The 25,500-nt window shown below is 45.5% G+C and overlaps 1 protein-coding gene across 2 annotated transcripts; it reads right to left on the bottom strand.

The window, feature by feature from the left end:
* Positions 1 to 6,284: 6,284 nt before the first annotated feature.
* Positions 6,285 to 23,363, bottom strand: Gabrq (gamma-aminobutyric acid type A receptor subunit theta). 2 transcript variants are annotated; one of them, XM_047536023.1, is made up of 9 exons: positions 22,966 to 23,363; positions 20,978 to 21,066; positions 16,346 to 16,413; positions 14,659 to 14,879; positions 13,698 to 13,780; positions 13,052 to 13,189; positions 12,579 to 12,731; positions 11,338 to 11,594; positions 6,285 to 10,583 (listed from the first exon to the last, which is right to left on the bottom strand). In XM_047536023.1, the coding sequence occupies exons 1-9, from the start codon at positions 23,112 to 23,114 to the stop codon at positions 9,822 to 9,824; spliced, it is 1,920 nt and encodes a 639-aa protein (XP_047391979.1). In that variant the 5' UTR covers positions 23,115 to 23,363; the 3' UTR covers positions 6,285 to 9,821. The 2 variants fall into 2 exon arrangements, with proteins under 2 accessions (XP_047391979.1, XP_047391980.1); XM_047536024.1 differs by lacking the exon at positions 12,579 to 12,731.
* Positions 23,364 to 25,500: the final 2,137 nt, after the last annotated feature.

The following is a 25,500-nucleotide window of genomic DNA, read 5'->3' as shown; positions in this document are numbered from 1 at the left end:
TCCCATAGCACCCCCTGCTGACTTATGGAGTCTGGGAACTACAAAAGAATGATCTGACACTTCAGATGGGATCCTGTCCATTCTAGACACTCATGATAAGGGACATTGGGCTGATACCCTTAGTAGGCCCAGGAGTCCTTCAATGACTTAGAAGCTGTGCCAGGTTTTCCACATGTAGGAGAGCACAGTCCTACCTTCCCCCTCACCTGGATGATTGTGCTTAATGGGGGAAGGGGGCTTGGGATTCTCTCCATTTTTGCTCATTTGAGGGTGTCTTGCAGAATGTACTCTTTTGCAGAAAATCCTCTCACAGACCCCTGCTACTGAGACTTGGAGTCTCAGCAGAGGCAAAGGAGGGTTTTTCCTCCTTCTTAAGTTCAGAGGTACTCTAAATGTGGAGAGTACAGGTATTATGGGATGACCCTGATATAATTCTACAGTAGGTAGGAAACCTTCAGAAATGCAAGAAGAGAGCTTTCTCCTCTGACACATGAGCTTCCACCAATCATATATTGGAAGGATTTGACATGGAAGTATTTCAATGAAAATCCTCTACCATCGGAATTTGGAGCTTCTAGTTGGGAAGGCATTAGGCTGGTGGTTAGTCTATTAATGGGAATGGGGTTACCCAAAATGGAGCCACAGGTTGATGGGCTGAGAGGACACTGTGAGAAAGGCATAACCTCTTTTTTGAATTTTATTTATTAACACATATTAATTATACAAATTAGTGGGCTCACTGTGACATTTCTATACATGCATATAGTATGCATTGATCATGTCCACCCTCCCTTCTATCTCTCTGACTCTCCTCTCTCTCCCAAGCCCCCTTCATGGTCCCTAATTGTGCCTCTTCTACTTTCAGGTCATTTTTTTTTAGTTCCCACATATGAGAGAAAACACACAACCCTTGACTTTCTGAGTCGGACTTATTTTGCTTAACAGAATGCTCTCCAGTTCTGTCCATTTTCCTGCAAATGCCATCATTTCATTATTTATGGCCGAATAATATTCCATTGTGTGTTTGTGTGTGTGTGTGTGTGTGTGTGTGTGTGTGTATACATACCATATTTTCTTTATCCATTCATTTGTTGATGGGCACCTTGGCTAATTCCATATCTTGGCTATTGTTAATAGTGCTGCAATAAACACAGGATGCAGATGTATCTTTTTTTATGTTGACTTTTTTCATTTGGTTCTGTACCCAGGGTTACAGTTAGATTATACAGTAGTTCTAGTTTCAGTTTTTGGAGAAATCTCTAAACTATTTTCCGTAGTGGTTGGACTAATTTATGTTACTTCCAACAGTTTATAAATACTTGTTTTTCTTTACATCCTCAGAAGGTTGCCATCTTGAACTTCTCATCTACTTATGAGTAGTTGATAGCCCAGATCAATGTCTGCCCCCACCTCTGCTCAACATATTTCTTTTCAGTTTTCCTCACTGTTGACAGGGCCTGCAGCAAAATTCAGGAATCCCAAGATTACAAAAGGGGTTGATTTGTGGCATTATCAGAGATTTCACTGATGTTTTGAGCCATTTTCAAATCTACTCTGCTTAGGACCAACCAGCTGTTGTGAAGTTTGCTTTCTTTCTAACCTTTGGCTTTAGTGTCTTGGTGGCAGTTCACTTTATTTTGTACCCAGAATAGGATATACAGTCCGTGATGGTTAATTTTTGTTGTCAAAGTGACCAGATAAGGGATTACCCAGATAACTGATAAAGCATTATTTCTGGGTATTCATGTGAGGGTGTTTCCAGAAGATATTGGCATTTGAATCAGTGAACTAAATAAGGAAGATGCACCTTTAACCACTGTGTTAGTCAGCTTCTTAGAGCTGTGACAAAACACCTGACAGAAATACATTTAAAGGATGAAAGGTTTGTTTTGCTTCATGGTTTCAGAGGTTTCAGTCCATAGTCAGCTGGTTCCACTGCTAGGGACATGTTGTGAAGAATCATGGTGTAAGGTGGAGGCAGAGGAAAGCTGCTCACCTCATGGCAACTGGAAAGTAGCGAGAGAAAGGAGTTGGTAAAAAGATATAGTTCCCAAAGACATGCACCCAAGGGTCCACTCTTTCCAACTAGGTTCCACCCTATAAGAACTTCCAATTAGGTCCCTCCTACAGTCCCTAACACCTCCTAGTAGTCCATTCAATTATGAATCCATCATGAGTTAATCCACTGATGTTGTCAGAGGCTTCATGATCCAATCAATTACCCAAAGTCCCATCTCTGGAATTGGTACTTTGGGGACCAAGTCTTCAATATATGAACCTTTGGTGGACATTTCAGATCCAAACCATAATACCCACTGTAGTAAGGCATCACCCAATTGGCCCTGGTCCCAATAGAACAAAAATGCAGAGGATAGGTGAATTTGCTCTTACTCTCTGAGTGTCATCAGAACTCTATGTCCTCTGGCCTTTGGACTCCAGTACTTGCAGTAAAGGCTTCCTAAGTTCTGCAGGCCTTCATGCTCACACTGATAATTACACCATTAATTTCTCTGGTTCTGAGGTCTTTGAATTTGGACTGAGTCAGGCTGATGGATTTCCTGGCTCTACAGCTTGTGGATGGCTTATTGTGGAATTGGCTTGAGCCAGTTCCCCTAATAAATGCCCTGTCATATTTCTCTCTATATCTGATTGGTTCTGTCTAGATAACCCTAATACACAACCTCATAGGTGAAGATGGAAAGCTCAGACCAGAAAGCTCTGCTCTCAAATTTGGAGACAGAGCTGAGTTTCAGCTCCTGATCCCTGTGACTTTTAGGATTTTGGTGGTAAAGTCTATTTGAAATAGAAAATGGTAGGACTTTTTTCTTGAAATAAGGAATAAACAAAATGAATGGTTGAAATTCCTTCTAGATATAGTACCCAAACCCATGTGCCATTTACATGTGACTTTCAGATAGTGGAGACTGTTGTAGATAGGGATGAAAATTGGTCCAAAGTGACTACAATGTTGAAATGGAGTACTGTCCATAGGAGGGAACAACTTCCTCCAGAGGCTAAAAATTCCTCCTTCAGGAACTGCAGCCACTGTCACTGGTGAATAGCAATGTGTTGGAACTTTAGCAAGTGTTGATGGCTTGTGTGTCATGGTTAAAGATGAGAGGACTACTGCAAAAGTAGAGTGCAAGAAGTACTTACTTCTTGCATGGAAAGAGGAACAAGGAACAAACACCTCTTCAGGGATCAAGGGAAATGATACATGGTTGTCATCAATGATATGTGGTCAATTCCTTGGTGCACAGCAGATTGAAAGCCCTGGCTCATTATAGTTGAGTTGGGCTATGTGATTAGTTCTAGCTAATGTATTAGTTCTAGCCAGTATTTGTGAGATATGCCCTTTCCAACTGCAGCATTTAGTTACTAATCCAAGAGCCCCTAGTTCCCCTTCCCTTGCTAAAATGATTATAGAAGAACACGTTGATGAAACTTCTTTCAGTTTGTCCCTGAGTGGTTACAATGAGCAGAAGCACTTCTAATAAACTGCATTGGATGCATGATGTAAGAAAGAAACAAACATGTTTGTTAAGTGAGATTTTTGGATTGTTATTACACTTGCACCTAACATCTCTTGATTGATTAACCAGTACTAAATTGGGCATTTCCATGTAGTTAGCCATCATATGATGGTATGATTGGACAGAGTTCTTTCTATTCATTGAAGAGGAAGGTGCGGGCCTCACTTCCTTTACCAACGATTCACATATTCCATTATGGAGAAATGTGAGGATGGTTAAAGAAATTATGCTATAGCAGTATAACCACCATTAGTAATAGAAAGGGGTGTATATGTGGTGGCCATTGAGTTGCCACTCTCAGATCTCCAGTAAAAGAAGTTGCTGTCAGCGGTGTGGTTGCTGTCATCCTCATCTGCATTTTTGCCCATTCAGTGACTGAAAGTAGCATGAATGATAGTGCCAGCTTGTTTCAGCCTGAGCAGGACCAGAGGGCACCTCCATACCATTCATCACAGTGGCATTGGTAGCCCTTCCCACCCAGCACCTATGGCCATGTAGGGGGATTCCTGAAGAAATGTTCACAGATGACTCATTCAGTCTGTGAGTACAAGCTGAGAATGGATGGTATGCATCTTAGACACTTGAGTGGTCTTGGAAAAGGGGCAAAGGAAAGTTTGTAAAGGGCAGAACATTGAGCAGTGCACCTGGCCTGAGGTCAGGGTCCAGGAGATGAGAGAACTGCAATAGTCTCCCAGATGAACAGTGTCTTATGCAAGGGCACACAGAGGATTCCAGACAGAATAGGATATGGGGGTTGGGGTCTGCCATCTACTGGTGTCAACAAATATTTAAACCTCTTCTCCCCTGTGACTTTAAAGGGAAACTTTCTAAGAAGTTGACATGTTTCTGCTCCTTTATTCCTCCTTGACAAAATGGTCTTGGAAGGTAACACTTCCTTTAGTTTTTTTTTCTCTTTCACTTTTTAGTCTTTTTGCAGCCAGAATTTTGTTCTATTACTTTGTGGACAGACATTAAAACAAAAACAACAGTAAAGAGCAAGAGAGATAAATGTACAGAAAGAAATTGAAAATCCTAGTCGAGAATGCAGGACTGGATTCTGTTGGAGCGAATCATAGTGTGGCTGTCAGAGAGTTCATGTTCAAATTCTTTGACTCCCTGTGCAGACCACTAGATGACCCACTAGAGAGAAACTCAGAGTCTCATGGTAAAGAGGTCTCTTATTTCCCATTACTTTTAATTATATTGTATGAAATATTCTCAAATATATTAGGAAATAAAACAAGCATATGTGTATACAGTATACATTATTGATTTCTGTCCTTTCTCACCTTTGAGATTCTGGTTAGGAGAACTTGGGGGAGACCTGAATTGAGAAAGCATCACCATGACAATATCAAGTGGTCCCCAGGAGGATCTTTCAGGTCTTGAAAGAAGTTAGGTTGAGATGGGAGGCTGGCAAGACAGTCCTTGATGAAAGCCTTGGAAGTTGTGGTAACGGCTTCCTAATACTGAGAGTTAGAGAAGCTGGTAGTATCAGGCCCACCCAGGGGCCATGAGCTCTATTTGAGGTCCTGAGCCACCTTCAGAGGCTGGCTTTTTGGCAAGAACTTTGCCGCAGAAGAGTATGTGGCAGCTCCTGGCATGATCTGACGGTGCTAGGAAACGTGATGCCCCCATGTACATTTCCTCCTCCCCTGGTACCTATGACCCTAATGGCATGGGAAGCTTTATGCAGCAGAATAGCTGCCAGCATCTCATACAGTCACGGTGGTATCTGTGGGAAGATCACATGGAGCTGACTCTATCATAAAAACTCACCCAGCAAAGGATGCCACTACCATTGTGTGCTAACAAGGTTCTTTACAGGCAATTTGGCTTTGGCTTGAGCATTAAGGAACAAGGAGGGTTGGGAGCCTGAATCCCATGAGGGACAATGGGGAGGACCAGGAGAAAAAGGCATGTTGCCACAGACTGCTGAAAAGTTAGAAGCCCAGATAAGAGCTACTGAAGAAACTCTTCTATCCTATAGGTTCCACCTTGGAGCTGTGGGCAGACCAACAGAGCAGTCCCTTCAGGGTGAGTATGCACAGCCCTACAGGCCTGCTTTGGGCACCAAAGAACCAAAGAAAAGGTCAGTGGGTTAGGGTCCCTGTTGCAAATATAAGGATTTCCTTAAAAGGTGCTTGGAGAGTCACTGATGAACATGGCCCATGACAAGTACCCCTAGCACCATCAGTAGGATGTCTGGATGTGACCCTGTGACCATGTTATACCTGAGCATGCCCTCTTCCCACCCACATAGGGCTTTCTGGTTCTTTACTCTGCATAACCACATTGCAAAGGAGAATTTTAAAAACAATTTTGTTCTTTATGAAGATCACTTTTCCTGCTTCCTTTACCCCACAAAATGGAGCAAGAATGTCCCTTTATGCACCACGATGGTTTGTTGGTATAAATTTTTTTGTTTCAAAAGGTTAAGAAGTGCTTTATGCCAAGGTGTCATTTATATCAACTGTGATGTTGCTAACTCTCCTCCACTTGAAAATTATGGCTTCAAATATTGTAGGGTATGAGGTGGTATATATTCAGAGCTGTAGGAAGGACATGGGGAGCAGTGAAGTCAGAGGTTTTCAGGCCCAGACAGACTTCTTGGGCAGTACCTCCTAATCCAACAGACAGGAAACACAATGGCCCATCAGGATATTTGCTTTGTAGACCTTTATTTTTCCTTATTTGCTATTTACAAAATTTCATTCCATTATATTTTTCAGAAGCACAATTTTACATTTCTTTTTTTTTTACTTTCTTAAGGTCAGGACTGGTCAAGGTCATGTGAAAATGTACAATTAATTAGAACAAAGAAGGCTCCCAGTCATCTCATTAGGCTCTCCTGCTCTGTGCCCTTTTGTGGGTCAGGTCATTCAGGACACCTGAGTCTTATTCCTCCTCCTCTTTTCTTGGTTTTCACTGTCTGAAGACCTGGTATGTGCGATTTTACTGTAGTTCATACTTCCAGAATGTTACTGACTTGACTGCCTTCAACAAAATCCCCTGACTGCCTGGTGTCAGGCAGGAGAGCTGGTTGCATTAAATTATGACACCTTCAGCATTGCTGATGACAACCAACCCTGGGGATGCAGTCTGGCAAGATGCTGGGTGCAAATTCTCACACAAGTGGAGTCCATAGAGGTGACCCTGACCATTTGGGGGTATTTCATAATTTAAGTATTGAGGAAAATACTTTAACACCCTTCCCTCCCCCCTGAAAACCCAACACTGATAATATAGATCTCATATTGATCACAGGACAATTATACAACAAACACACACTGTACTTTCAGTAGGACAAGTCACAATTTCCTTTGATGCTGGGCTTTGAGTAGTTATAAAGCTACTGCACATCACCACAGCAGGGTATCATGCAGGTGGAGAGCTTAGTGGATGCATTCAGTAGTTAATAGCTCAAAGGGTTAGCTGTTGTATGTACAGAATGTGCAAACCTCACTAGGAATGTCCATAGTCTCAGCAAAACTCAGCTCTGAATATGCAAAGATTTTGTAGCCTTGCTATTAACAAGAATTAGAATTAGAAGAAAAGATTGAATAAGCTCCACTAAGACCCAAGAGTTTGTCTGTTACCTCTGCAAAGGCACCCCACAGTGGCAGATGGAATGGTCAAGATCTTGGTAGGAAACGTGTCAGACATCCCCACGACAAAACAACACTTTGGAAAAAACAGGGGGCGTCCTTCCTGAGGGAGGGATTCTAAGGGGAAAGTCAAGGGGAGGGAGAGAAAGGAAAAGTGAGCAGTGGGGGTGTTCCATCCCAGACTCAGCAAGACCCTTCCCTCTGCCCAAGCTCCAAATTACCAAGGGCCCTTTGATTGGCTGAACTCAGGGAGCACCCAACCAGATGATCTGTACTTCTAGAGCTACTTGGTGTAGGGGAGGTTTGGCAGGGGACATTGGCAGCCAACTGGAGGGGTGTACCTGCACAGCAGGGGAGGGGTTAGGGGTAGCTCAGGATGGGGCTCAATAAGGACGCCAATGACAGACCACACACAGAACATGACAAGGGGAGATCTGGCAATTTCCAGGACAATTTTCCTGGCAATTAGAAGGATCAAAACTATGGCAAAGGCTGAAAGTTCAAGTTCCTGAAACAGTGTCATTGCCAAATCTCCACCTCAACTTGACATTTAACTTCACGGAGTACGAGTAGCAGTAGAGTTCAACTGCTCTCATTGCAGCACACTAGGGCAGGATATTCTTTAAGGTCTAACGTACCTAGTATGTGGGTATTTACAACTGGCCTCTCTGCCATTCCTCTATGCTGTGAAACCTTCCTGTGCATTGCTACCTCTTATTCTTCCTCATTGTTCTGACTTCCCTTTGTGACTTCACCCCAATGAACTGCTTCCCCTCCACAGGGTTCAAATCCCCACCAGGGTCCTGGAGACTGAATACAAGTCAAGCAACCAATGATTAAGCTCCAGGAAGCTAGTTTTTCAATAGCCATGTGAGGGTACTGTTCTCCCTTCAATCTGGACCTCTCTGTGCAGGGTGTCCAAATATAGGCAATCTTAGATATTCTGGTAACAACTTCCTTTTCCCTAAACCATGCTCTTCTAGCACCAAGCAAAATGCTCAGCGCCCAACTTATCCCACAAATTGAGTACTACCTACCTCAAGGCACTATATTAGCACTTCTTAGGACTACCTGTACTTCCCCTGGGCCTTCAATACAGAACACAGCACAGATGCAGAGAGGGAGGAGTAAGGAGTGGACGGGAACCAGGAGAACCTGCTCTCTGGAACAGCGGGATCGGAAAGAAACAGTTAACCAGCCCATCCAAATAGGGCTTTATGTAGGTACAGGCCATGGGAATTCTGGTGGTTCTAGAAAAGCCACCAACAAGAATGCATGTCCTTTCAAGTGTACTTTCTTTCATGCCCATTCAAATCAGATAAACACAAGTAGCAGACACACAGAAGTAGCAACACAGAGGAACAATTAAAAGGGTGGGTAGGTGGAGGGGTGAGGAGAGGCAGGAGAGGCTGCCTAGGGAGGAAGGGGGAACATGGGTTGAGTGCTTGGCAAAGCTCACTTCCTCATGGCCTTCATCAAGCTGGTTCATGCACATACTGGGTCTGAAGGTCCACACTCTCCACTTGCTGGCTTCTCTCTTATTGGCTGGTTAGCAGCCTCTTCCTGCTGAGATGCTCCAGTGCTATAGAATGAGGCTGGCAACATGATAGGTAAGCAGACTCTGCTAGAGGACCCCCTTTTGCAAGGGGGAGGGAAAGAAGGGGTATACTTCAGTTCAGAGTAGCATAAGTATGAAGAGCAAGTGTCCTCAAGCATGGCACATGCATTCCACATTTTTCTTGGAACACTGGGGACACGGTGCTTTGCTTTCTCTTGCTCACAGCGCTTCTGTGAGGGTCCAGTAGTGTGAAGGGTCAGTGAGCTTGTTGACACTTACCACGCACTAGACGAATATAAAGGATTAGTATATAGATTCATAATAGTTGTTCATTTGCTACTCTAGATCAGAGGTTAAATAGCCAGTCTGAACTTTCCAGCCCAGTGGTTATTCACCAAGCAATTACACTGTGACTAGTGTCCAACTCAGTGATTGACAGATGACTGCTAACTGCTGACTAGACAGAAGTATTGAGTTCCCATGGTTAAGCATTCTGAAGCAGAAATATGGGCAAGAGAAGTTCTAATCCCTCCAAAGGGGCCAGCTTAACCCATGCACTCTCCAACCTGACTTCACCCTCTGCCGGTTCCTCACTTACCCCTGCCATCTCCCTTTGTACCTCTTGTCACCCACATTTTCTTTCTAATCCTATGCTACAACATCACACAAAATACCAAATCATGGGCAAAAGGCACTTTCAAAAGCTCCCCGACTTTCTTATAGCCAGTTGCCTGTACTTTGAAGCTGTGGCTAGTCCTTCCCCTGCACACCCTAGCCCAACTTAGCTTTACTTTCTCTCAGAGTCCTAAGCAGAGGGTGAGCAAGGTCCATGACCCTAGGAGGAAAAACAAAGAAGAGAAAAGGAAATGAAAAAGAAAATTTGACACCTCATAGGGACAGAAAAGCCACCATAAATGTTGGTGGGTAACACTCAGATCCATCCTTTCTTTTCCCATTCCTCCTCAAGTCCTTTCCCTCTCACTGGAATGGGTTCTTTCCCTATTTGCCACCTCATGATGATAAAGACAAGTGTTGAACCAAGAACCACCAAGTAAAATGAATAAAGAAAAAAGGGAAAAACAAAAGCAAGATAACTGTGAAGGGAGCACAGCACAGTGGGAACTAGTAGATATGATACAGCCAGTAAACAACATTGAACAGGCCAAAGGAAAGAGGGAAGAGGAATCGGGACCACCTGTCAACCTTCGGGACATGGTCTGGGTTAAAGAGCTGGAAAGAGAACCCTTCATTGAAGGAGCACCCAGGGCTTGGTGGGCAACTGTCCTCAGACTCTGAGCTAGTGTCCTTCTCTAGGTCACAGGCCATGAGCTCCTCATCATCAAGGCTCCAGATACTGTCATTATCATCCTTGCGTTGTTCCTCAAGGTCAAGGGAGCGGCTCTCGACATTGATGTCATCATGTAAGCTCTGGATCTCATCAAGGTCCCAGTTTCCTTCTTGCACACACCTCTGGCCAAGGTACTGCATGGCTTTCCGGCTGGGGCCATGGCCATGGTTCTTATCCAAGCTCAGGTCATCTTCAGAATCTTCGTTGTCATAGGTCTCAGCATGGTCAAGGGCCTCGGCACGGTTTCGGATTTTGGTGGGAGTAATAGTGTCATCACTATGGAAGCCATTAAAGTGAATACCATAGCCATGAAGGGCCTGCTGGGAGGTGGAGGGGAGATCACTCAGGCTTTCTCCAGTGGCCAACTGGGCATGGCCTGAGAGGGAAGAAAGTGGACTGAGGCTTTCCGGGATGGCCAGCTGGGCCTGCTCTGAGGTGGACGCCAAAGAGCCGAGGCTTTCCGGGCTTGCCAGGGGGGCCTGTGCTGGGCTGGTGGGAAGAGAGCCGAATCCATCTTCCACGTTAATCAGGCCATCCTTTGAGGAGATAATGGATAGGCTCATCAGTTTCATATCACCTAGGTGGATATGTACTAGGGGAGGGAGAAGGGAAGGGGCTTTCCTCATCAGCACTTGCAATGTTACTGTAGACAGAGCCATCTCCTCTTGGGGTCTCTGGAGCTCAAGGGGCTGAGGAACAGGACCAAGAGGCTGTTAGCATGCAAGGGAAGGTCATGGCGGCGACTGAACCGGTATGTATCTCCCTGGGGCACGTGCTCCCTCAGGAGCGCTGTGTGCTGGATGGTAGCCATTCAAGCAGACAGAACTGGGCTCCCTGTTAAAGAGGGAAGTTGCTGGACATTAACATACTGCCCAAAGCAAAAACCTCAGCATGACCTTGGGAGTCTGAAGTGCCAAGGTAGGTGGAGTAGGCAGGCTAGCCTCTCTGGTATCTGTCTTCCTTTCAGCCTGCCTGTGCCCACCTTCCCTTCTGGCTTCATCACCTACCCCAGAAACACGCAAAGTGGACCAAATTTAGTCCAAAGATCTGGAGAAATCTAGCTCTGCCACTTCTTGCCTTGTGCCGTTGGACAATGATCATCTACAAAGGAGTCATGATAAATAGTCCTACTTTGTTATTTGTGGTGGCAGTATGGTGTATGTGTTGTACATGTGCATTGTATACATGTGCATAAGGATTAAAGGAACTAAGAAACGTGGAAGGGTCACGCACTAAGCCTGGGCTCAAGAGGTGCTCAGGGAAAGCCGATTGTCAGTCAAAAAGTCAAACCTGCACGTTTCCCACCACTACTTCCTGGTAGTGGTAGCGGGCAAGGACTCTTCTGGGTCTCCTGTGTCGCCTACGATGGCGTCGAGGTCCTTGGCTGAAGAAAAGATAGTTGATGTAGACATACTCCAGCAAGGACAGGAATACGAAGAACAAGCACACAAGGATATAGATGTCAATGGCCTTGATACAGGAAATGTGGGGGAGTTTATCCCGAAGATGTGAATCGATGGTTGTCAGGACGAGGATTGAAGTTAGGCCTATAAACAGCACAGCACAGATTTAGTCTTCTCTGAAGTTTTTAGCAAGCCATTGGACATATACCCCACAGGACAGGAGCAAAGACCATGTTTGGGGTGGTGCCTTTGCCCATGTGTCCTCCTTGTTTCTTCTCCCCCATTTTTAAACTTAGCATATGCTTCACTGTGATTTATACCCCTTGATTCAACTTGCCCTATTGGCCTTCCAGTACTCAGGACTTCCTTTAGTATTTGGGGAAGTTTTGTGAACCCTAAAACATTGTACATATATAAAGATTTAGCCCAGAATGTGCTTCTAAAGAAAGAGACAGAGGAGTCTGTTCAGAGGATGGAGAAGACAAACCAGGGAGCCAATCTCCTTGCTCAAAATCCTTTCATGGCTACCCATGCTTCAACATGAAACCCAAGGTCTTCCCAAGTCTTCCCAGGCTGCCCTTCAGCTGCTCTCCTCACCTTCCTAGGTCCTGTCCCAGGCATCTTGCAATTTAACCCACTTTTAAGGTCCATCTGCCTTAAATCCAGTCATTTCCTTTTTGGGGAATGGCAAATCTTGCATCTGTGCCTTAAAACCTACTTCAGATGAGATCGGGCACATTCAGGATGGTATGGCTGTCGACTTAAAATCTATTTCAAAAAACACTTTTGTGGTAGAGCTAATGTCAGCCACCAAAATCTGGGTCACTTCCTTCTCTGGACTCTGAGAGCTTATATCTCCACATTCCACTAGACACTTGTCAAGGGCACTCCTCTGGAAACCCTCTGCTGCTGAGTAGAATGTTTTGATATATTGCTTAATCAAATGTTTATTATACATTTCTGATATAGATGTATTACTTGTCTACTTATTTTCACCCATTTCCAATGTCAGTCTCTCTATTGGGAACTGACTGTTTCCTTGTCTACACATGGTTTCCTTTCTTACTTTCAATTTTTTTTCTGAGAAAGATGACCCAAGTTTCTCCCTGGGATGGTGATAGAACCTACCAATTGTCACCCTGGCTGCAGAGGAATCATAGTTCATCCAAAATGATATCCAAGAGAGGATGGTGGTGAGGACAGTGGGCCAATAAACCTGCACAAGATAGCTGCCAACTTCCCTCTGGACCTGGAACTTCAGTATCAGGCGCATGTAGGAACCTGAAAGGAGACACCCTGGTGATCAGGCCCATGTGACACAGCAAGTGCTCTCTCCCCTACTTCCTTGCTCCATGTTGGCTGAAGATTGGGAATGGGTGAGATAAGCTGCAAACATGGAGGTTGAACAGCCCTAAGAGGAACATGAATCCTTTCCACCTGAAGTCATGAGGACTTGATCAAGGCAGGTTGGAATGTGTCCAGAATGAGGGAAATGGAAAGGAGGCAACAGACAGCATTGGGGCCAAAGGCAGAAGTCCCCAGGATTTTATAGGGGTGTGAAGGGCCCTAAAAACAGGGTAGAAGGAAGGGGTCATATCCACCTGTGTAAAAGTACACCTCCTTGCTAGTAATTGTCCTTCCCAAGAAAGAAAACTGGGGGATGTGCAGCTCCTCAGTCATGTGGATGGCATTCTCGTTGTCTTCCCAGGATAAGACAACGTCTTCGACTGTGTAGCCATCTGGGGAACAGAGAGAAACAGTCTCAGAAAACAGACAGAGGCAGATTTCATGCCAGAGCAGTCTGTGAAAACCATGGTGTGCTTGGAATTTGCAATCTTGGGGGATTGTTTGTGGTTTGTTCAGTTTGTGCATGGGTGAGGGAGTCTGAGTACTTGGAAAAAGAATTCTCACTTTGGATTTTCTTCTTCAGGAAGGAAAAGTATACAAAGAGATGCTATGAGCTCCTACATAATTCCCCAATAGGACTATATAAACTCTAAAGGTCACCGGTTCTTGGATGCCATGTATATACAGCTACCTATCAATCATCTATTACATATCTATCTCTTTTTCCTTCCTTCCTTTCTTCCTTCCATCATTTATCTGTTGATCATATACATCTTTAGGAGAGAGAATGGGGAGGAGGGAGTCAAGGAGATATGCTGTCCCTCTCACTGTCAATTCTTCCTGTGGTTTCCTGACTACCTCAGGCCAGGGGGAAGAAGGGTGCGCAGGAGAAATACATACAGCTCTCCACCTCCAGCTTGCAGGCCTGCTTGTCTAGAGGAAATTTGTGCAGATCCAGGGAACAGGCTGCTGTGGTGGTGAGTCTGCCAAGGAAAACAAGAAGGAAGGAAAAAGCGAGTCAAGCCCAGGCAAACAAACATTCCTGAGGACACTGCAGAAGTTATCCCAAGGGTTGACCTAGGGGAAGAGACAGAGACAAATGGAGTGGGACAAAGAAACTGGAAGATCTGTGGCACTGCAACAAAGAACAGATGTCAGAAAAGTATACAATACCACAATGGGAAGAGCCTTTGAGACAAGGGAGACTATGCTTGCTAAAGAAGCATCAAGACTGCTTAGAGAAAACCATGTGCTATACAGAAGCTTCCGAGGCTGCAGACCTGCTGTGGAGGGCAGGTGTGCAGGGTGCTCTATGGATGTGAAGATGTGAGCAGCAACCCAAACCCTCTTCTAGACACACCCACACACATGCCAGAGGTGTGCACCTGTGTGTTACTAGGAACTAGCAAAATGCCAGCGGCTATGAAATGGATAGTTGAGACTAACAGAAGGGAGGGCCTGGCAGGGAAGTGCTGATAGTAAATCAAGTTTCCAGGAGTTTTAAGTTGCTGTGTGGTACATCCATGAGAAGAAGCTGAGCAGGGGCCTTGGAAGAGCCAGGGAAGTGACAGTAGGAAAGGGGATAATGACAGAAACTCTCTACTACCTCAGCTGGGAGGCTCTGTCCCACCCCTTATCCTGCCCCTCCCATTAGTCCAGCCTAGTCACTATTAATCCTTGAAGCAATTACCATTTTGTTTACAGGGCAGCCAAGGGTGTGTGCAGGAAACTTTGAAATTGGGGGAGAGGCAGTGCCAGGCAGGTTTGGAAGCAAGGAGCACCTGTGTGTGTTCTTTAGAATGTGTTTGTGGGATAAACATTAGGAAGAAGGGAGCCTGCTGCGACCTCTACGGGCACTCACCGGATGCCATACTGCACTGTTCCATCTGGGTGAAGCTGAAATACACGATTTTCCACAGTTACATCATGCACAAAAGCATCCTTGCTATTCACAAAGTAGCAGTCAGGGACCCACAACTTTTCATGCATCCGATAGTCCAGGGTCAGGTTCAGGTCGGTCTCATAGTATGCTAAGCGAGAATCCTTCCAGGTCTGATGAAAAATCATTGTGATTGTATAGTCCTGGGGAAAGAAAGGTAGATTCCAGTTGAGAACAAGTTTGCCCAGCTCTTTGTGTTCTGTGTGCATGAAACATGATGAATATAGATGAGAACATGAAACATACGCATATTAAGAAAGAATAATAGAATGAAGCTTCTGGAATTAAAATCTAGGTTAAAAAAAACAGAATATTATGGGGCTGAAGTTGTGGCTCAGTGGTACAGTGCTTGACTGGTGTGTCTAAGGCACTGGGTTTGATCCTCAGCACCACATATAAACAAATAAAACAATAAAAAGGAACCATTGACAACTGAAAAGTATTTTTAAAAACCCAGAACATTACTAACTTTCAAGGACATTGTGTCCCTTTTGGAAAACCTTTCCCATAGCGCCCAACAGTAATCATTAATCTAGAATTTGTGCAAAATTTCTTGCTTTGGCCTAGAGTTTTAATTTTTATGTATGTATTCCTAGAAAACATAATGCTTAGCTGACCCATGTTTTGAATTTTACACAAATGGAGTCATGCTATGTGTATTTGTAATTTATTTATTTCCCTCAGTATTTCATTTGTGAGATATGTTCAGGCTGATGTGTGTAATGTAATTTGCTCACTTGCTCTCCTGGATAATATTTCCATATGTGAACATACCAAGCATATAACTGTGCAAAGGCACCATACATGCCCATGATCTATCTACTCACCAGATTAGCAACATGCCACTGTTGGCAGCATTGGAAACCACTATGCTTTCATTGTGTACTTCACTGATTACTAACAGTGTTGACCACCTTTTCATGTTTACTAGCTGTTTTCTTTTAAAAAAGTGGAATTCCTGCTCACATATTCTGATCCTTTTTGAAACTGATTTATTTTTAGATATACATGCCATGTATATGTATGGTGAGTAGACAGACCATGGGTGTGTATGGTGCCTTTGCACAGTTATATGCTTGGTATGTTTACATATGGGAATATTATCCAGGAGAGCAAGTGAACATGCTTATATTGGTTTTAAGTATATTCTTATTAATTCATAGGACTTGTGTGTATTTTGAATATGGTGCTTGATCAGAGTAGACTTTTCTTTTCACACTTGTTACAGTGGTTTTGTTTTGTAAACCAAAGTTCCAGCTTTGGCTACAGAGAATTTTACTAATAATTGCATTACCATTGTTTATTTTTATGGTTCGTGCTTTAAAAAGAAATCTTTACCCCAAGACACAAAGACAGTGTCCTATATGATCTCTTAGAAGCTTCATAAGCCTTTACTTTTATGTCTATAATCCCTCTGGAATGGAATTTTTGAATATGATATGATGCAAGAGTTAAACTGATTCATTTTTAATCCAAGGGGCTGCAGTTTCTCAAACCTACCTTGTTCAACTATGAGTTTTGTCACAGGTCAGAATGACCAGAGTGGGCTTAAGTCCCTGCTCCTTGTCCCCTGACTGCAGTGCAGTGAGTGGCTGGAACTGACACTTACCATATTTACTTCTGAGATCTGTTCAATGCTGGAGACATAGATAGATATTTTCACAGGCACAGGGGCACCTACAGTACAGGAAGACACTATTACATGAAGGTTGGGACAAAGGTTAAGATCATAGACTCAAGAGCCAGACTACTCAGGTTTGAATATGCTTTGAGGCTTGTTAACTGTGTGCCCTTGAGCAAGTCACCTAGCCTCTCTGAGTCTTAGTTTCCTCATGGGTAAAATGGGGGCAATCATACCAATAATCTCATAGTTAATGCACATCAAGCAATAAGAGCAAAGCCTGGCTCATGATTAGCAGGAAGGAAGGGGTCATGGAAATGAAGTACTCATTTTCTAAATGTTTTCTGATAAAAACTGAAAGTCAATAATCACAAAAACAAGAGCCAGGATTCCTGGCTGTGTGTGAGCATAAGTGAATTTGTGAGTATATTTGTGTACAGGGTGTGTTAGTGTGTAAGCATGTCTGCATAAGAGTGAATGTGTGAACATGTTTAAGTGCTTCAGTAGGTTGTGTAGGAGTAAATGTGTAAACACATGTAAGTATGTAAACATGTTGGTTTGTGGGAGGAAATGTAGGAATGTGAGCATATTTGTGTGTGAATGAATGTGTGGGCATGTGTGTGAGTGTTTGCATTTTTATGGCAGGAAATATGTGAGCATGTCTGTGTGCATGAGTATGTTTGTGCGCCAGTGAATGTGTGAGCATGTGCTTGTATCAGAGCACATGTGTGGTGGAGTGAATAGGTGTATTCACTGTTAGTGTTTGTGAGCATGTGTGCGTGCAAATGAATGCATGAGCATGTTCATGTGTGTGAACTGGCTGTGTTGATATGAATGCATGTAAGCCCATTGATGTGCCCTATGATGTGTCCCTGTTTATGGATGAATATGGTAAAATGCTCATGCAAGTGAATGTAAGAGCCTGTCTGTAAGGATCTTAACATGCATGCCCGCATGTCCATTTGTGCATGTGGATCTATTTGTATATGTGTGTTAATGTGTGTGCCTTCCTGTGTGTGCATATTAGTATGGTCCTGGATGTGGGTGTATTTGTGAGTGTGTGAACATGTCTATGTGTGATTGTGTGGGCGTGTTTGTGTGTGAGTGTTAGTGTGTATGAGATTTGCTAGAGTGTTTAGGTATGTGGTGTGTTGTGAGTGAATGTGTTATGGTGTTCATGTGTGTAAATTTGTAAGCATGTTCTTATAAGTGAGCATATTTGTCAGTTAGCAAATGTGTCTATTCATGTTTCACTGAATTTGGAATATATTTGTATATGTGTTATTCTTCATTAATGTCTATGAGCAAATATGCATATGTTTGTGTTTGAATGTGTTGGCATGTGTGTGTTAATGTTTGTGTCTTTGTGTGATTGAATTTTAGTTTGTGCATGTTAATGTGCTCATGTGTGTGAGTGAATTTGTATGCCTGTGCATGTGGGCATGTTTATGTCTGATCATGGGTACATATGAACGTGTTTCTATATATTAGCATGCACATTCATGTGTGTGAATTTGTGTAATCTTGTTTGTATATAAGTGAATATTGGTTTCATGTGTGTATGTATGCATGCATGGGCATGTTTGTGTGTTAACATGTGAGTATAAGTGAGTGTATGCTCCTGCTTCTGTGGGTGTTTCTATGTTTCTATGTATGTGAGTGAATTCATGACTGTTCATTTTTGTGTGAGTGTGTGAAGGTTATTGTGTGTGTTAATGTGCAAGTGTGACTGTGTGAATTACTGTCAGTGTGTGTCCTCCTCCTAGTTTGTTTTCAGGCCTGGGTGTTAGCAATGTCCACTGGAAATACTCAAATATGATCATGGATATGAAAACATGTAGTAAACTGTCAGACACCATTGGAAGAGATACATTTTTATTATACCCTAATGGGCTCAAAGCTGTCTACACCAGCCCTACAGCAAGGCCATTATTTTCTGTGTATGACATCACACTGCTGCCAGGGAAACACACATGATGCTTGCGATTCAGCCTGCTGCTTTCACTGCAGGCTGACTGTCCAGAAGCTGAGCTGCAAAGAGGGAAATGTGTTATTCTAAGCCTGGTGCTTCGAAGAGCGAAGTGCATATGAATGGCAGCTGAGAAGTAAATGGGCCTCTGTTAGGGCACAGCCCAGACTCCAGCATTCAGGGCTATTGTGAACAAGCCCCAGGAAAGTGCTGTGTGGTGACAGGGGTTTCTAGAAACACAGTTATTGATTGCTGCCTTTCAGGCCCTCTGCATGCCTTCAGAGGACAGAAGCTGTGTTAGGCAGGCTCCTTTCTCCAGTGCCAGACATTCTCTAGACAGTTCCACATCACTCAGGCAATCCCCTCCCTTGTGGTAGAATGCTGGAACCTAAAGGGCCAGAGCAGAAACCTATTCGAGGGCTCCCAGCTGAAGGGGCAGGTTCACACTCCCTTCACCATACTATGCTCTCTAGTACAGAGATGCAACCCAGAGGAAGGGGACATTTTTCTGATTTATCCATAATTGGGTCATCTTATGTGCTAGGCAAGATAAGAGCTTAGCTAGGCTATCCCACATTCTTAAAAGCATAATGGAAAAGAATGAGAACCATCCCAATAAGGAGTCTCAATGCCATCTCTAAGGTAATGACCTCAGCCCTAATCCCTGTTACTATCCTCCTCCTCTTCATTTTCCTCTTCTTCCTCTTCTTACCACTCCCCCCAAAGGAAGTCATAAGGCTCCTGTTTGACCTGGACCAAAATTAGGTGAGGCTCTTGTGTGAGCACGTGTGTGTGCGTGTGCTCAAGTGTGCATGTGTGTGTAAGAGAGAAAGAGAGAGAGAGAGAGAGAGAGAGAGAGAGAGAGAGAGAGAGAGAATGTATTCGAGAGCAAGCATGAGTGCATGTGGGAAGGGAGATTAAGTCATCACACACATAGAGGGGGATTTGACTGTGTCTAGTAGGAGGCTGAACTGGAAGTTCTGGGGACCCCAAACCTTGAAAGCCCTAGTGCAGTTAGCTTTCTCATCCACTGCTCCCCACCTACCAGCTTAGAGCCTGTAGTGCCCCTTTCTGTCTAAATGCTAGAAGATCCCCAGTCATCCCTGCCCTTCTGCCTTCATCTGTTGTTTAGCCAAGGACCCATCTTTTATCAGACACTCCAGGTCTGCATGCCCACAAAACTTAATGTAACCCTTCCCTTTGAAGGGGGTGGAGAGGGGCCTCAGATATAGTGGACCAAGCATGCCCGACAGTCCCCAGAGATCCACTGCCCTGTTCCCTCCCCTTGGCCCTGGATGCCTGCAGAGAGGGCAACCTGGCCCTGAAACACGTGCAGACTAGGCCTGGTGAACTCCTGTGGCTCTTGGTCAGCTTTTGCTGAGAAATATGAGAAGGAGGCAAGGAGAAAAGGGAAGTGCCACTGACTTGTCACCTACCAATGGCCATACGTGCGGGTGCTGGTTGCACTCTGGCACCTGGATTCCTAGTGGAACACACAGAAGGGGTGTTGCTGCCCTGGGTTGTAAGGTTATTGAAAGAGTGTGCCTTCTCCTCTCTGTACCCCAGCTTCCCAGTGCACAGTCACCTTGGATCCCTTGGTGTGTACCTTCTGCCCTCACACTAGGGAGGGAACAAAGGAGAAGCACCAGCTGCAAGCTATATGGGTGGTCTTCAGAAGCCCTCCATTCATATGCACAAACGTGAACCATTAGCAGTGTTAACCCTTTAGAGTGGGTATTTTCCTGCAGCAAGTTGGGTGCTTTTTTGGCTTAGTCTCTCTGCTTTTTAGCTCTTTCTGTTTCCTTTGAATTGGAAAGTGATTAACTCCTATTTGATATGCCCTTCCTTTTGTCTGTCCTTGGTATAGGGCTTCTGAGTGTCCCCTAGCCCAGAGTATGATAGATACTTCTGTTGTGTGGGGTCGGATAGTTTGTCTGTCACAAGAAACTGAGTATGGACCTCCTGGAGGGTTGTGTGTGGTTTCACTATCATTTCTCATCTCTGCTCTAGAGATCTGAGAGGCTTAAGAGTTTGGGTTTTATTTGACAGTTAGATAAAGCCATTCGCAAATTCTTGAGTGATCAGGATGGATTTTAGACAGATCACAGAGTGCAGTGTGTTAAGTGAATGGAACTTGGTGGGAGCTGAAGGCTTAGGGAAGGGTAACTCCAGGTGCAATTGCCCCAGGCCTAGGTGGGCTAGGCAAACTAGAGGAAGAAGAGATGACTGCCCTCAACTTTGTACTAGCTGAATGGATAGAGTGGCCAGGGTGTAAAGAATGTGCTCAAATGGAAGAATGAGTCCCCCCTGCAACAGAGCAGAAAACTCTAGCTGGAGCAGCACAGGGCACTGCATCCTACGTGGCCATTTGTGTAGTCTTGCTCTAGCCACACCACTGTAAGAGAGTAAGGGGAGGGGAGAAGGCCTTCTGCATAGGAAGGCAGGGAAGTGGGAGAAATTCCAGGACAAGAGCAGCAGGCCTGGGTTTGGGAGCCTGAGAGTGCTCTCTTTCTGGTCTCTGCAGGCTCAGGAAACTGACTGGGGGGGCAGAGGAGTAGAGACTGGGATTAGTGTCCAGGGTGGGGCTGGCTGGCCGTGTCTCAGTCCTATTCCACCTAACACAAAAACCTCTAGTGTTCATAAATGCTTACCTCCAAAATTTGGTCTCAGTCGGACATCATATTTCGACAGCACCCTGTCCAAAATCTTATGAACCACAGCTTCATTTGCACAATTTTTGCTGAAACAGAGAAGTCATCAGTAAATGCTGGCTGACTCGTGGTTGCCTTGCCAGGGCCTTCCCTGCTCCTGTACATATGCAGACATGTCCAGTCATACGTGTATGTTCTCCCTCCCCTCCCCTCCCCTCCTCCCCGCAGTGAGTCAGCCAAAAGCACAGCAGTGACGCAGACTCCTCTTTTCCCCTTCCCCTCCCCCTTTTCAGCTTTAATCTAGAGGGTGGGGTGGGAGTACTGGATCCCTGTTACTAGGCAAGACTAGAATGTGGGGGAGGAGGGGATGCCAGAGGAGGAGAGTGGGCAAGTGGGGGCCTTCAGAAAACTGTATTACTGCAACACCCTAAGGATCCCCACCTTGAGATCAGCCTGGATGCTGCTTTCCAGACTGGTGGGGTTCCCCCTTCCAGGGGTACCTGATTGCCCCAGGAAACACCATCTCCCACTCTTAGTGCCCCCCTGAGCTCAGCCAACGTTGTCTAGCTCAAAGTCATATTTCTCATATTTACACTGGGCATTTTTTTGGTCATGTTTATGTCAACCCTGTTTTTGTACACCTGTTTTTAAGACCTGGCATATGGCATAAGATGCAGAAAGAGAGAGCCTTGTTCATGTAGCAGAGATTTATGACCCTCATTGAACCAAACCACTTCAGATTCTTGAGGTTCAGAGCTGTCCTCGAAAAGATCCATTCTGGAAACAGGTATCTCTCACTAGGCATGTGCTTCCATCCTGGAGGTGTTTTGGGTGAGCACATGTTAAGTGGACCCAGCTCGGTTTTGCAGTGTCTGATATGCTTGCCCAATTCACCTAGACCTTCAGCAGGGCTCTTATCCCCAAGAGGGCTTGTGAATGAAAACAGGCCTTGGGCATCACTGTAACTGTTTGACGCATTGCCCCTGCAAATCTCTCTGTGTGTGTGCGTGTGTGTGTGCATGTGTGCTCATTGGCGCAGTCTGGTATGTTGAGTTGAGGGCACTGCAGGGCTGTCTGCTGGAACCTTGCCCAGAACCCCCCCACCCTGACATCTGAATATATGTTCATTTTTGGTTTTCCATTTAAAAATTATTCCTGACCTTCCTCAAGCATAAAATTCCATTTTGCAACATTCCAAAGTGTACACATAAATTATTCTCAAATTAAAGCAATGCATTCCCGCCTGTTTCTGACCACACATTCCCCATGTGCCAACACTCAGGATCTGTGTCCACCACAAATCCACAGTTCTGTGTGATCTACGTGTAAGGGTTCACTGTTTAACATCTCTTCAGATACCCACAGATCCAACCAAACTTCAAATCAAACACAGAGAAATACCTCAATCTTCAAATGTTTTCATAGGTCACAGGGTTATACCATTATAAAACAGTCATCAATGGCAGTGTGTGGGCTAAAATGAGGGCCACTTAACAATTTCTATCTGCCGCATTGGAAAGAGCCTCTCACCCCTCAACACACACATGCACGCGCACACGCCCGCGCTTGTCACCAGACTCAAACAGGTGTCTCTCCTGTCTGTTTTGTAAATTTCACGTAACCCTGTACACCCCAGTTCCACAGGTGCCAGAGAACGTGACCCAATAAAGCTGCCCCGGACTTTAGTCCTTGGGGATGGTTCGTCAGACCCTGGGGTGAGGATACCCTCCCCCTCCTCGCACGCCTCAGGCTGCCATTTAGGCACACCCGGGGCGCAGTCAGGCTCCACGGTAACAGGTGGACTCCATCTCAACTGGCAGTCCCTACTCCCACCCCACTCCCATCAGGGGCGGGCAGGCAAGGTGCACATGCTAGGCTTCGGCCAGCACGGGTCAAAGTCTATCCCCGCAGCCCACTCCGTCCAAGAGGCCCAGGGCCCTCTGTACTCTCCTGTCCCCGCGGTGCTCAGCCTGGCGTCGCTCACTTACCAGTTGAAGAGGTCCAGGACGACTTCGGGCATGGTGGAGGAGAACTCGAAGTGGAATTTTGGGGTGGGACTGGGGTCATAGCTCTCTGCGAGCCAGGTTCTGATGAGCAGCAGGAGCGCAGCGGCTCGCAGCATGCCTCGGATGCCCATGGCTGCAGCTCTCTGGGGTCCGGAGGGCGCGGGGAACTGCCGCGGACAGCGGAGGAAAGGAATGGGCCTGGGGCAGGGAGCGGGTCAGTATGGGGTGAAGCGGAGCGGTATCGCTGGCTCCTCCGCAGAGTCCCCTCTAAGGAGAGAGCTGGAGGGCACAGGGAGCAGGGAGCGCAGGAGTCGGTCTGGAGCTGGGAGCCCAGAGCCTCGGAGGAGCAGCCACCCAGCAGCTCTCCCAGACTCAGCGCTCCCAGGGCGCGCCTGGCTGCTGCGAGGTGCGCTCCGTCCGCGGCCGCTCGGGGCTGCGACTGGGCACCCAGCGCGGTGCGGTTAGCTCCGCCCACTCCGACGGCAGCACTGGTACAGCCAATCCAGCAGGTGCCAGGAGCCGCACAAAAAGGCGCGCGCTCCTGCCTCCGCCCGCAGCCTGCGCGCCGCCAGGCCCCCCGCCCCTTCAGGCCTCTGCAGTCGTCCCCGGGGCCAGCTCCAGACACAGACAGGGGCGGGGCCCGGTCAGGGACCAGGAGGAGGGACCTGCTGCTGGAGTGATGGGCGGTGGTCCACGCCTGGGCACCTGGTGCTACAAAGGGCAAAACGTGTATTTCTCTGGGAAGGTCTTGTGCCTAAGAGTTTGTATTTTGTGGTGAAGGGAGTGTGACAATTTGTCTGCTATGGCTGAATCTGCATTCTGAAAGACCTGGACATCTTTGAGGATCAGGAGGGCACCCGATTGTAGGTCATTCCTGGACTAGTGAGCCTCCAGTAACCCCGAATGCCTCTCCTCTGGGTGGGTTGAATGGGATCACTAAGGGATCTTATGACAGGACTCTGATGATAGCAGGCATGCCCCTTTTCCAAGATGAAAATTGGTCCCCAGAAGCTCAGGTGTTGCTTGAGGACTCAAATTTCCCAGAGTGCTCCCTACGTTAAGTTTGGGTTCTCAGGGAACTGGTAGAGTTCACCAGTTGGGGTGTCCCTGAGACGTGCATCTGTGCCATCGCTGGGGGTTGCATAGAAGGGGAAAAGAAGGCACAAGATAAGTTTTGAGGATGGAGACCAGACCACACTAACTTCCCTGCATTCTGGCCCCATCCTATGCAAAAACCTGGCATTTTTACTGGAGGACTCTTCTTTCTGCTACCTGGAAAACTGCCCTGTGGAACAGAAAGATTCAGAGGACACAGAATGCCTTCACTCAATACCCCCTGTCCTTCCCATCTTGGGTCCACGACGAAGTGAGTTCAGAAAGAAGTCTCACAAGAGCCTGTAGGCCAGATGGGTAGTCAACAGAGATCACTCACGTCCTCCTGCACTGCACCCCACATCACACCAGTAGGAAAGATTGCAATCAAAATGGATTTTGAGTTCATTCTTGGTTACCTAGGAACATTCACACAGCAACACTCCCTCCCTTCTACTGTCCCTCAGTCCTCATGACATGAGTTGAAATTGTGCCCAGCAAAGCCTCACTTACCAAGTTTGCCAAGGGTTTAACTCTTTACTTTCCCCTCTTAAAAAACAATTTAGAATTAAACCTAGAAAAAGTGTCTCATAGTTCTCTGCCTTCTTTTAAGAGCAGAGTATCCTCACACCTTCCTTTTCCTTCTCCCTTCTTCCCCTACCATTGCAGCAAATGCTTTTTTTTTCCTGCTTGGACACAGAAGAATAAAAAGGATGTTGTGACCCATATGTCGTTGATGATCACATATAAGAGGAAATCAAGCCCACCCCTATTACTATTAGTCCTGTACCCATTAACCCCTGGTCTTCCAGATGTTCTTGTAGAGATAATGTTTGCTTTAAAAAAAAGTAGGAACATTCTAGGTCATTTTGTCCAACTACCTGGATTGTAATATCGGGAAACTGAGGCCCAGAAAAGGAAAAGGGGTTGGCCCAAGTTAACATATTGGTAGAGGCACAAACTAGAAACCCTATTTCTGGAACTCTGTTTCCCCAGCAGTATGTTTTCAGCGAAGTCAGTTTCTACTGGAAGTTCAGGCAACTACCAGCAGGTGGGAGTAGATTTGTTTGGATGTGGAGTGTTCCCAGCACTAAGAAGTCCAATTCTGCAGGCAGTTGGTTCTGTTGGTCCCTAATTTGTTAGGGAAAACAGGCTTGAAGCCCAAAGTTTTGTTCCTAGGTGCCCTGTGACTATGGAGATTGCCAAAAAGTTGATGATGATGATGAACCGCAATGCCACAGGACCCTCCCCTATTTCTCTCTCTCTAGAGGTAATGCTTTCTGAAAATTTCCTCACTCACAAGACAAAAATAGCCCAAAATGCAACAAGAAATATATAAATGCTTCTATCATTTGTACTTGTTGAACTTCTATCTTGTTCATTTACAAAACTATCCATAAATATTTGGATTGAATATGGAATCAT

The sequence above is a fragment of the Sciurus carolinensis genome, chromosome X (assembly GCF_902686445.1).
Source record: "Sciurus carolinensis chromosome X, mSciCar1.2, whole genome shotgun sequence".
Taxonomy (NCBI): domain Eukaryota; kingdom Metazoa; phylum Chordata; class Mammalia; order Rodentia; family Sciuridae; genus Sciurus; species Sciurus carolinensis.
Note: the sequence above shows the minus strand (reverse complement) of the source record. Positions and strands in the feature narration are given on the sequence as shown.

Bases quoted from the DNA above. Each gene is read 5' to 3' on its own strand.
- Gabrq (XM_047536023.1), bottom strand. From the start codon at position 23,114: ATGGGCATCCGAGGCATGCTGCGAGCCGCTGCGCTCCTGCTGCTCATC. The intron at 13,781-14,658 runs GTGAGTGCCCGT...TTTCCTTGGCAG, and splicing joins ACAGTGCAGTATGGCATCCG to ACTCACCACCACAGCAGCCT. The intron at 11,595-12,578 runs GTAGGTTCTATC...TGCTGTTTATAG, and splicing joins TGCAGCCAGGGTGACAATTG to GCCTAACTTCAATCCTCGTC.